At 53.1% G+C, this 12,315-nt stretch overlaps 3 protein-coding genes across 3 annotated transcripts; 2 read left to right on the top strand and 1 right to left on the bottom strand.

Moving 5' to 3' along the window:
• Window positions 1-2,394: 2,394 nt before the first annotated feature.
• PODANS_6_558 (uncharacterized protein) lies at window positions 2,395-3,495 on the top strand (the record flags this gene model as incomplete). The annotated part of the gene is made up of 3 exons (XM_001910425.1): window positions 2,395-2,574; window positions 2,931-3,293; window positions 3,361-3,495. Coding segments are annotated over 3 exons (678 nt in total), but the record flags the coding sequence as incomplete, so codon positions are not given.
• Window positions 3,496-4,519: 1,024 nt separating this feature from the next.
• On the top strand, window positions 4,520-5,935 carry PODANS_6_560 (uncharacterized protein; the record flags this gene model as incomplete). Its single annotated transcript, XM_001910424.1, has 1 exon — window positions 4,520-5,935. One exon carries the CDS (start codon window positions 4,520-4,522, stop codon window positions 5,933-5,935), a length of 1,416 nt encoding a protein of 471 aa, XP_001910459.1.
• A 1,323-nt stretch (window positions 5,936-7,258) lies between these two features.
• On the bottom strand, window positions 7,259-9,569 carry PODANS_6_570 (uncharacterized protein; the record flags this gene model as incomplete). The annotated part of the gene is made up of 5 exons (XM_001910423.1): window positions 7,259-7,507; window positions 7,571-8,224; window positions 8,285-9,028; window positions 9,163-9,255; window positions 9,564-9,569. 5 exons carry the CDS (start codon window positions 9,567-9,569, stop codon window positions 7,259-7,261), a joined length of 1,746 nt encoding a protein of 581 aa, XP_001910458.1.
• Window positions 9,570-12,315: the final 2,746 nt, after the last annotated feature.

Here is a 12,315-nt window from a genome sequence, read left to right as displayed (position 1 = left end):
AGGTCTTTGTTCCCGACCAGCCTACCTCCTCTAAAATTTTTCACTCCCGCCAGCGCGAGAAGGTAGCTGATATAGAGCTGGAGAATGTGCGGGAGTTGGACCGGGTGGTGAAGAGGTTATGTCTGGATTGTGGTTGTAGTGTTGGTTGGGGGGTTGGAGAGGAGGTTGCCGAGGTGGGAGAATAAAGACTGGCATAAGGTTGAAGGGCTTTGAAAAATATAATTATGCCTCAAGGCTATCTCGCAAGACGTCTTTGGTAATCATTTTGGGGCTTTGAACTATATTACAAGGCCTTTTCAACATTTTCAGAGGCCGCAAATACTTTTTCGGAACCCCTTGGACGACCTGGAAAGGCCGAGAGGTTATCTCTCAAGGGGCATTGCCTATCTGCGGAGGCCTATTTGTTGTGTCTAAAGGCCATTACTATTTCTCCGGATGTCTTCCCAGTGCTGTGTTTATCTTTGCCACTCTTGCATCTTCACTGCGAACGGTGTTTATATCAAATCGATTGTCTCCTGACTTTATATATTTCTAGCCTACCATCCATCCTGAACACAATTGTACTTTGACCATTTGTTCCAGGTTGTGATGTTCTCGCACTTATCTCTTTTGTGTCGATCTATTGTTGCTGGCACTTCTTTTCCTCTTTCTTGTCTTGGAAACGAAGTCTCAATCCGCTGTTTTCATTTCCCATATGCTTGGATGACAGTATCGGCAACTGCTCACGCTGCTGTTGGTCGTGGGTTTGGACGCATTCTGTCGCTGCCTTTCTAAGCAGCCCCTCCGTAACTGTCCGGCGCAGACGGGCATCTCCTTCTCAGCATTCCAACCCCCAACATCCAGCAGCGCGAACAGGTGATACTCTGCCCATCTCGGCAGGCCAAAACTGTTCAGCCCAAGACTGTTCGGAGCAAGTCTGCTCAAAACAAGTCTGCCATTGCTTGGTTGAAAAGTGATGTGGAGGACAGAGATGCAGGGATCGAGTGGTACCAGACGGTATGCTCTTCGTTAGCCGTGACCGGCTGCTCAGCTTCTGACTTCTGTGATGGGGAGGCTCGCTGGCGCCCGAAGGGGAACAAGGCTGGGATTGTGGACTTGAGGGGGTGAGGATGCCCAAATTGTGGAGGTGGTGTTAAATGGTGGTTTACTCTCATAGTAGTAGTAATCAGGATGGAAACCTGGACTGGGTTGGGGGGGGGGTGGCGTTCTTTTGGTGGTTTTGTTTAATGATGGAATAGGTTTGGTTTTCTTTGTGCATGCTGCTAATATTGCTGGGGGGCGAACTCTGGGATGAATCTGGGAGAAGTTTTTGTAAAGTTCTGGGGTAAGATTTAGATAGGTTCCAAGATGGGAAAACTGTGATTTCGCTTTCAATCTTGATTGCTACTTAGGGGGATGTATGTTGAGATGGAGCTTCTGGGGACGTTGGTTGAAATTTGAGGAGAGAATAGACAACCCAGTGCTTTGACTTGTCTTGAAGTCATCACAACTTGTCTCAGCTCACTGGGTTGCAAGCCTTCGGATAATCTTTCCACTCCGATATCGTAGGGAAATAGATATAGACTTTCTTTAAGCATCTACGGTACTTTAAATATGAGCTGGAGGATGAGATGTTTAGAAGGAGATAGTAGAGCAGAGTTAAAGCCCCCTTAGACCAGAATCTTGGAACTAGAACATCGCACTGGCCTTGTTGGATCTTGAGTGATATACAAAACTGCCACTTAACATGGATATCTATCTAGCCCCAGAGCTGATGACAGCAGCATCCAGGAGATTCCACGCCGTCTGTTGGGCCCACTTATCCCATTGTCGTCTGATCCTCAGCCATCAAGGTTGCTCCCACACCGGCAGGCACTGAAAGAAGACCACAACAGAAAGAGCAATAAGGCATCAAAGATGACGACGGTATTGTCCTTGAGATTCTATAGGCCACGCACAGACTATTTACAACTGCTCCCGGAATTTGCAGGCACGCAAAGACCCATGACCACCGGCTATATATTCAACTCCTCCCTCCCACAATCTCCCCCTCAATTCTCTCTTGCAAAAATTTCCTCTTTCAATTCTTTTCCCTTTCAATTCTTTTCCCTTTCAATTCTTTCCACTTCCAATAAATTTTACAATTGCTCGCCCTGTTGGCCACGACCTGCCACCACTGCCTCCCGTCGCCATCCTTCTCAGTCACCACCATTTCACCATCATCATCACCTTCGCCTTCCTCTCGTCCCAAGCACTTTCGCCCTTTGAGCGACTCTGACGATGGCCTCATTCGACCAAGACCAAATGGTAAGTTCTTCGCCCGACATCTTCTTTGCCATCCTTCCCAGTCCTTTGCCCAACCAGCCTCTTGTGGAACATCACTTCTTCACATTCTCCTCAAGCCTTCGATCTCAGCTATTTTGCGAGGGGCATCATCTCTTTGAGGGTCTACCGAACTGCCAGGGACTTTTCGCCTTGGTGGTTTCACTCTCCCGCAATTGGCGTGGCTTGCAGTTCTTGAATGGTGTTGTTGGGGCCAACCTCATCAACAAGTTCCGAGGTGACTCTGGCTCAACCCCGGCATACGGTAGTGGGGTGTGTACGCTGGCCCGGCTATTCGCCGATGCTGATACCATCAATGGTCTCCTTATCCCCCGAGCTTCTTGAAGCATGTGGGGGAGTGACTAACCAGAACGTTCAGGGTCTGTGCTCTTGGACGGGGCAGGATTCAGGTGTCCAGAGTGAAGCACTGATTGGGCGAGGGTGGCAATCTGTGATGGGACTTACCAGCTTTTGTCTTTGTGCACTTTACTGGCGGGCTTTAGGCTGTTGATTAAGATGTCGCCGACTCTGCCGCTGCCTTGGTGAGCGGTCTCAGCCTCACCGGGCACACCTCTGCAAGTCTTTGCCTTCATTTTTCCTTGACCTTGCCCGTTTTCCCATGTGCTAAGTTCATCGATCAGATCGAGGAGTTGGACACTGTTTTGAAGACCGAGCCTGAGGAGCTGGTGCGCGATATCCTGTGGACCGTCAACAAGGAGGGCATGACTGCGACTGAGTTGTGTCGTGACTCTGGCACATGTCAGAAAGATCCTCGCATGGGTTCACTGGTTGCCAATGCTGGTGTCATCTTGGTTGATCAAGGCTTGCAAATGTTGGAGCAGTCGACCACCGAGGATTCTGATAATATTTGGGGACATGTAAAGACACAGTTCCAGTTTCTTGAGAATAGATTGAAGGTTCTCGAGTTTGAGAACAAAGCAATGAGAGAGCTGTTGATAGACGTGTCTGCTGACATGCGCATCCGCCAAGGGGTAAGTTCGGTGACATTTCTATTTGTGCATCGTGTGAAGTTTGGACAGCAAGCTAACATCGATGCAGATGCAAACGATCTCCACCAGATCGAGAGAGATGAAGGAGGCACAGGAGCGTGAGTTTGAAGATGAGCAGGCAGTGAAGATGGAACACTATGAGGCTCGGGGCAGGAGTCCTACGCCAGAGAAGAAGACTTCTTGAGGGACTTTTTTAGTTAGTAACAGGGATGCGACGATACCTTAGTCGATAGCATGGCGTTGAGAAGTCGATGACAAATGGTTGTATTGTAGCTTTGGCCCGAAGCGATTGCTTGTGTTTGATCTGTGAGACGGGAGTCCCGCTATGGGACCGGGACCGGGACCGGCGATCATTAGAGTACGGATGTCGTTGGGCAAAGTGGAGATATGCGGAGGAGGCACGGACTTGGCTAGGGTCGAAGATCGACGTGCTGCACTACAAACTTCAAAACAAACAACTGTCGGCTAGTTGGTGCAATCACAACAGAAACGTGGAGTGATGCCGAACAGGTTCTTATCCCCTTGCAGAATCGCGATGGACACCAGTATGGAAGAGTGTTAGTCTAGCAATGCACATATTGAAGCTCTTGCGCAGACAGTGGTTCTGGTTACCGGAAAGACGGGGTGTCTACCTACCTGGTGGCTTATGCAATCACGAAAACGAGGTGGGAATGAGAGGATTCAAAGGGGCCATATGACTACATTCTTGAAAGCAATGACGATAGATACTCGGCCGCCTTGCTATTTACATGAGGACAGACCTTAGAAGCCAACATGATGAATTCTGCTTCGTGCGTAATGATGAGAACTTCATTGCTTGCAATGTCGTGGATGCAAGTGGTGGCCTCATGCAAGTTGGCGATGCGTCCTTCTGCGCCATCCAATCAGATGTTGTGCCACAACTGTCAGTCACACTGGCAGCTGACTAACCGAACTCAATTGTTGTGGTGCACGTGTAGCTCCCCGCTTTGCCGACTTTTTTGCCCTCCACAACACCTCATTACAACGATCACCAGACCAGCCATCGCCGCATATTCAATTGTCTCGAATCGCCATACACACAGATAGCGATTTCGCATCGGGGCTAGCCAAGCATTCGAGAGCTTCGTCTCGCCCGCCATTGCATATATAACCCCCCGCGCTCCATTGCGCCGACAAAAGGGCGTTTATCGCCTTTTTACCAGCTCCCATTCAGAGGAGCGAGCACCATGTCGGCCATGAAGCCTGACGTGCCCCTCGAGTCCATGGACCAGATCGGGTCAACTCCCGGCTCGGCCACGCGAGAGCGCCACTCCCTCACCCTCGACCAGCGACGCGCCCTCCGCCGATGGGCCAACTCGCAGCCTGTCCGCCCCAGCCATAAGGCCTGCATTGACTGGTTTGCCAGCCAGTACCAGCAAACCATCTCTCAGTCTACCGTCTCACACTCCCTCTCCCCCAAGTATGCCCGTCTCGACGGCGACCCCCAGCTCTCGGGTTCCCGTCTGCGCTTTGGCAACTGGCCCGACGTCGAGAAACTTGTTCTCCTCTGGCACCAGCAAATGCTCGCCAATGGCCGCCAGCCCTCCAACGAAGAGCTCGCCGACAAAGCCAAGACAATCTACCATCAGCTCCCCCGATACAAGGACGAACCCGCGCCCGAGTTCTCCCCCGGATGGATCCACCGCTTCAAGAAACGTTACGGCCTCCTAGTTAGACGCCAGCGTCGCCCAACTAGCAGCGAAGGCGGCAATCCAGCCCCCGGGACCACAACCCTCCAAAACCTCGGCGACGACATCCCCTACCTCGCCGAGAACCTTCCTCGTTACCTCAACGTGAACGCCGACCTTCCCCCAGTAACGGTTATGGAATACCTCCAACGTTTCCTCGGCGTAATGACCACTCTGGAAGTATGCGAGCGCGTCAAAGAGGAGGTCCTCCGCCGTCAACACAACCCTTCCCCCGACGGCGGGCCGGGAACACCAAACAACAATCCCATGGGTGGCAATGCAGAAAATACGGGAATTTTCCACTCAGAAGAAGACCCAGAAGTCGTGCTTCAGAATGCACTCCGTGTCTATCAGCAACAGGAGGAGAACAACGTCAGCGGCGCCGCCAACCTCGCCGGAGTCACCCCTGACCATCAACAACCCCAAAGCGGCGGCGATCGCACCGTTGACAACGGCTTACCTGCCCTAGGCGCGATAGCCAACCAAGCCTACGCCCAGCACGCCATGAACGCAGCTGGCTTGACGACCCCCAACCCGGGGACTCGCAACGCGAGCGTCGGACCGAGGGCACAACCGCAACAGGCTCCTCCGGCGCAACCGCAGTTTGCGCCGAATACACCGCAGCAAGTCCAACCGCAGCAAGTCCAACCGCAGCAAGTCCAACCGCAGCAAGTCCAACCGCAGCAAGTCCAACCGCAGCAGCAGACACCGCAACAACCTCAGACTGCTAATGGCGGTGGGAACGCTGGTGGTGGTGCACAGCAAGGGGAAGAACTGACGCTCACACCGATCCCTAGCGGGGCGCCGGTGTCGGTGGTGGAGAACCCGGTCAGGTGTCCGTTTTGTCTGAACAAGAGGATGCTGAGGACGATCAAGGAGGCGGTGGAGCATATGAGCAGTCATGTTGTTGTTTGAGGGGTGTTTTGTGGCTGCTGCTTTGGCGATGATTACGTCTGATGTTGTATGAGAAAGGGTTCGGGAAATAAAAAGCGGGTGCTTTTTTTCTGATGCGACAAGGGAGGGGGTGTTTGATACCACTGATTTTTAATGTCTTGTGTTTATAGTTTTGGCTTTTCTCTGCCGGGAGATGACGGCTTAAGGGCAAGGAGGGTGTTATAGGTGCATTTTCTCTGGGGGAAGGCAAGGTTGTGTTGTTTTTCTCGTGTGTCTATTCTTGGACGGAGTTTGGGTAAGGGGGGGGAATTCGCCGGGACTGGGTTCGGTTGTGGGCGGGTCTTTTTTTTCCAACCTTTTGTGTGTATTTCTTGGGACGAATCTGCTGGGCAAAGGAGCGAACGAATATGGCGGTGCTTTTTTTTCGAAAATTAACTTTTTGGTCAATATGTCCGTCCCTCCGAGGTTCTGGGTTGTGGCCTTTGTGATGTGGGATCTCTTGGAGTAAGGCTGGGGTTATCACCTTCGTTGTGGTTTCTTGATCGGATGTGGATATGTGCATGCGAAAAGGGATAGATGCACAGGGAGCAAAAGGAAGCTTCCCTCTACGCAATACCACAAAAGAGCATCAATGAACACAACCCGGTCATCAAAAACAAACCATCTTCTCAATTACCCCCAACAAGAAGCAAATCCATCTGTCTACTCCGCAACCAAGAAACAAGTGTCAAAGCCCCACCGCATTCATCCACCATCCCCTGCCCTCAACCACCTTCCGATCTCTCCAACCACTCAAGACCATACTGTTCCCCATCGGAGACACAAAAACGTAAAGAGCCAGAGAAGGAAAATCACAATTCATCATTTTTGTTATCCCCGCCTGCCATAAACACATGTACATTTCATTTCATTCCATCCATCACAACTGAAGCAACTCAACAGGGGAAGAAAAGAAAAACCTAGTCAACATCCCTCCGTGACCACGTTCCAGCCCCAGCTTCCTCCCATCCCTCTCCCCCTCCACCGACATCCAAGCAAAGAAAAGGCATAACATATCAAGCACTGATGCGGTAACGTGCCAAGGTATTGTCTCTCTTTCTTGGAGGGTATAAATAGGCCTGCCTTCTCCACCTCCTCCATTCCCGTGGCCAAAAAAACATAAACGCGTTCTTGTAGATTCGTCGTCGTCGGTTGCAATGCGGGGTCCGAATAGCATCAAAACAAAACAAAACAAAAAAGAGGTTGGGTATACTTGGTGCAACGTAAAAACGCAAGTGAGAAAATCCCAGTAAACCAGGAGAGAAACAGAGAACAAAACGCGTGCGTGCAAACGCTCTACACCACCTATTCAACATAGAGCAGCAGCTTCTCGTTTCGACTCAGAGCAATGTCCAGATCATTGTCGCTCATCAGCGGTGGCTTGTCACCCGTGGCCTCGTCCTTGTATGACAGCTGTACCATCTCTCCTCCTGGGATCTTGAGTCTTTCGGTGATTCTGTCGTACAAGGAGCGGAAGTTGATATCTTGCGGCACCTTGATGGCGATGATGTCTCCGTTGTAGCTGAGTTTGACCTTCATTTGGGCTCCGGGTTGCTGGATGCCTGGTGAGAGGGATGATTGTGAGGGTTGTGACAGGGAGGAGACTTGTCTGCTTACTGCTGGCTGACCACCTCCCATCTGTCGTGCCGGCGCGGAAAGGCCAGCGTACCCATTACCGTTTGAGTTGAGGTTTTGGCGAGATGATTGCCGCGATGCTCCATCCGCTGGCGAGTCTGTCGAGGATGGCTGGGATCCGCCAGACAACCGGTATTCCTCTCCTTGCGCTGTGGGATCAATCTCATAGTCTCCTTCCCGCGGCGCAAAGAACTGCTTCACCAGGTCGCATTTCGAAATGTATGGTGGCTGTGCGAGCAAACTCTTGACGTAGGCGTCCAGGTTGTGGCGTCTCCCTTCCGTGATGGCGTCGGTGACGTAATTTACGGGACCGGGCATGTACGGTAACGTGCGCTGCTTCTTTCCGGTCGTACCAGCCTCTACGGGGAACTCGGTCAAGAGCGCAATCTGAAAATCGTAGAAATCTTCGTAGTATCGGGAAAGCTCCCAAGTCCGTCCATCCTCCAGCTCGGCCTCGATCACAAACCAGTACTTTTCCTCGGCGAAACAGTATCTGGGAATCTGAGCGGATACCGGAGCGGCAACTTCTGAGCTTTGTCGGGCGCCGTAGCCTGGTTGCTGGACTGGTTGCTGCGCGTTGTATGCTTGTTGGGATTGCACTTGCGCCTGTTGCTGTGGTGGTGACTGCGGTTGCTGCTGCGACCATGACGGTTAGCAGATGATATCAAAACAATAGTTGGCGCGAGTGTCACTCACATAGTTACCCGCCGGCACTTGGCTCGTTCGCCCATTCGGTTGCTGCTGGAGACTCATGCGCTCCATGCCTTGCTCAATTGGCGCGCCGCCAACATCAAACTTGCCAAGCGTGATGCTGGAGTTTTTGTAGTCGGCTGCCATCTTCTTCCACTCCTCCACCTTGGGGATGCCCGCCCTGCGAACAGACTCTTGAGGGTTTGCCACGGGTGTGTTGCTCGCCATATCTCGGATCTCGACAAAAGAGACGGGAATCAGACCGGGACCACCGAGTCTCCCAATCGGCTTTGCGACAAACCACTCCGGGTTGGACTGGGCAATCACAATGATAGCTTCGCCCGCCTTGGCATCCAGCTCGTCCCCGCGTTCCGCCTGGAAGTCGTACATGACAACACCATACACCATAGCCCCAGACTTTCCGGAGATTTTGGAGCTCCGCTGGCTGGCGGCGGGTGTCGCCGTGCCGACGGTGGATGCATCTCCGTAGCCGGAATCGTTATCCGGGCCTTTTGTCGAGTTTGTTGAGCGGGCCGTGTCGGGTTGGGACTGGCCACTATCACGCTCGGTGCGTCCAAGAGCTTGGAAGAATGCAACGGGCACTAGGCCGCGGGCGTCCGGAAGAGCGGGGTTGCAGGCCTCATACCAATCTTGGTCGTTCTCGCGCCCGATAACGTGGAAGAAATCACCGCGGGAAAAGCTCAACTCTTGAGGATTTGAGGCTTCATAATCGTAGAGTGCTCGGATCACCTGAAGAGGCCGCCGACGTCAGTGGTTGTCCAAGTGACTCGGATGGGGAGCACACCGGGGCCCACCGAGGGGACCCCAGGCAGCTTGGCCAAGCAGTGTGCAGAATGAGCAGAACAGGCAGACAGAAGACGCACCTTCTTGGGAGGCTGAATGGCGACAGCTGATTTTGGAGCAATGCTGATATGTGGCTTGTTCTCCTTCTCCCCCTTGATGGACCTCCGTAAAGCCTTCAAAACGCGCATCGTAGGTTAGCGGGCAATTAAGAATGCGGATAGTGACAAGAAGAAGAGGGGTAGCAAGAGCAAGAGCAAAAGCACGAGCAGGAGCAGGAGCATGCGAAAGGTGTCCAAGACAGATGGGCCAAGTGATGGGTAAGTTCCATGAAATGCCAACGGCCAAGACCAAGTGGTTATCAGCGATGGCAACTGGCGCTGGCGCTGACGCCAGATTTGTGGTTGCCCGCATCCCGCTCATTGGGAAGCGACGGACAGGACAGGATGGGATAGGACAGGACAGGACAAGTGGAATGACGTACCTTCATGGTTGGTGCTGTCAGGCGCCCCCTCTCTCAAACTAGACTCTGCCTGCTGGTATCGACGAAGAAAAATAGATGGCGAGAAGCGAGGAATGGACAATCGATTCGGCCGATAGGGAGCGTGGGCGTGGGCTGTTGCGTTACGCCAGCGCAATGCTGTTGTTCGGGTGGTCTTGGATCAGTGTAACGGAGTTGATTGATTGCCTCCTCTTTTCTCTTTGATAGACTGGGAACAACTGGCGGCGACCGCGTGGTATTGTTGGATTATGGAATGGATTGTCCCGTGTCTGTCTGTCGGTCGGGGGGTTCGGTGGCTGACTCCTCCGAGAACGTTGGTCTCCGCCTTTGTGCTGAACTCGGTCCAAACTGGTGCTTGTGGTGTTTCTGCCCTTTGTTCAGCCGCACAGTCGACGCCGGTGTGCTGTTGAAGGTGAGGTGGAGAGCGGCGATGCGATGCGATGGGCACCGAGAAGGTCTTAAGAGAAGGACAAGGCAGGAAATTGGGAGGGGGTGAGCCAGGGGCCAAGGCGCAGAGACGAGTGCGGGCGGGCTGGGCTGGCTGTGGACGAGCGCACGGAAAATGTTGGAAGGCTTGGAAAGCTAGGCTGGGGGGAGGGAGGGGCTCGCAGGGCAGAGGTCAGGATTGCGCGGTCAGTCGGCTTGCGTGCGGGCCAAAATAAAAAGGCAGCAGGGGTCCCTAAATCCCGTTCCCTCAGCAGCATCTCCACCGGATCATACCGGCATTCAAGGTTGGCAATAGATATCTAGTGAGATAAGTAATTATCCAACTAATAAGGTGCTCTATCTTTTTTACAGTCGAGTACAGTCTGCCACCGTATATACATGATTCATTTCTTTAACAAAAACATTATCATGGCAAACAATCGGCGATGGCAACAGGCTACTGTGCCCGTGCCCGTGCCCTAGGTGCTACCGCAAAAGGTTCCCGCCATGGACCGATCCACAGTGCGCAATTGCTTGTCCAGACTTTTGGATCCCTGTGGCCATCATCACCATGACCATGATGAGCACTCTCAGTTATCCGTACGTACTCTCTCCCTTGCCTCACGTGCCTCCTCCGAAAGATGAAAACTCTGGCGGCAGGTGTCGTGACGCAGCCCTGCGCGCATGGCATTCACGCAGCAACAATAGTTTCTGTTCGGATGGCCCATTGTCGGTCGCACCAGAGTCCTCCCCCAAAGGGTCATTGGTGCGGTAGAAGCGCCTCGACCTTCGTTCAACGTTGTCTTTCTCGGTCATGTTAGCGCCAATTGACTTTGACGGATGGCCAGCCCGATGGAAAACGGTGGCACCCTCCGCCTCGCCGCCCAAGTCCACGCTCCGGTCGTCCAACACCATGCCGTGTAAATTGTCTTCTGAAAAGTCTCGGCATGAAACTGGGCTGGGCTGGGCTGGCTGGTTTCGGACGTCCAACACTCCCTCCCCCCAACGTCATCTCATCCTCATCTGCATCCCGCCATGTAAACGTGTTGCGCTGCATATGCGCTCTTCGAGAAGCTCGCCTGCCCCTGGCTCTTGCAGGCCCCTTCTTCTCTTTGAACAATTCATGCGCCAAGTCCAACCTATCGCTGTATCGCGCAATGTCCCCCAATTATCTCGGTCTGGAACCAGTGGCGCTCGCTCCTCAACTGTCGACGCGCGCGCATCGCTCTAGCTGTCCATTTGCTGACTCCCTCCCTCTAGCTGTTCCATGGTTCTTCATGCCATCGCCAAAACCTTACCCAGCTCACCCACAACCACCTTTCACCTGCCATCCCGACCTCGCTATGTTGGGGTCGGGATGTGAAATCTGGAGGGGCCATTACCCCGCTCCCGTTCCTTGGGAACCCCTGGCTGGGCATCCGCTTCATGGGGCGGGGTGATTGAGAAAGCCACTCCAGCGTCACCATTCCCATCGATGACGGTTCATGCAAAGGCCGAGCTCGCTCAGACGCCCATGTGGACGTTCGTCTCTTCAAATCAGATGGAGACATGATGGCGCAGATGCCAGAGCCATCCATCCACTCATCCCAACTCTCCTCTCCACCGGCGGGTTTTGCACAGAGGCGGGCATCTCTGACATCAAGTGATGACCCCGCGGTGACGTTTGGCGGCACAGACTCGCCAACACAACGGTTCCTTGTCACAAGCCATTGACGGCAACCACCCTCCACTACCGCCGCCGTCCAACCTCTCTGCCACAGTAAGTACAGAGGCTGAGCAGCCTCACCCAACGCTGAACATTCTCGAACAACCTTATTCCTCTCTCCAAGTTCCCCAAGCGGGGTGCTGCTGCCGTTGCTACGCATGAAGCAGACCAAGTACCGACATGCCAAATACAGCTACCGATGTAGCCTCCTTCTCTCGACCTCTATTCGCTGACCACCACCCATCTACCAGCCCCCAATCCAACCCTGGGTTGACACGCCCTCGGATCCTGTCCCTCCCGATTCCCGAACACACGGAACTTGAAACGTCTGAAACGACGTTCCCTTTTACCAAAAATGGGATTTCTTGAGGTTTTATTACCAGATAGGAAGGAGAAGGGCTGCCAAGATGGTCACAGGTGCACGGAGAGTCATAACAACCATATTTTTCATGGCCCGTCGGTGTCTTTACAAAGGACCTAGGTAACATGTGTCTTTTGTGGTACTAACAAGATCAGGACATATCATCAAATAGCAGAGCTGAACCCCAAAGAGGGTAGAAACGGTCTTGGATCCAGCGGCCTCTCAGTCAGCCTGGCACTTCT

Source organism: Podospora anserina, chromosome 6 (genome assembly GCF_000226545.1).
Source record: "Podospora anserina S mat+ genomic DNA chromosome 6, supercontig 2".
In the NCBI taxonomy this organism is placed as follows: domain Eukaryota; kingdom Fungi; phylum Ascomycota; class Sordariomycetes; order Sordariales; family Podosporaceae; genus Podospora; species Podospora anserina.
This window is presented reverse-complemented; position numbering and strand designations above follow the sequence as displayed.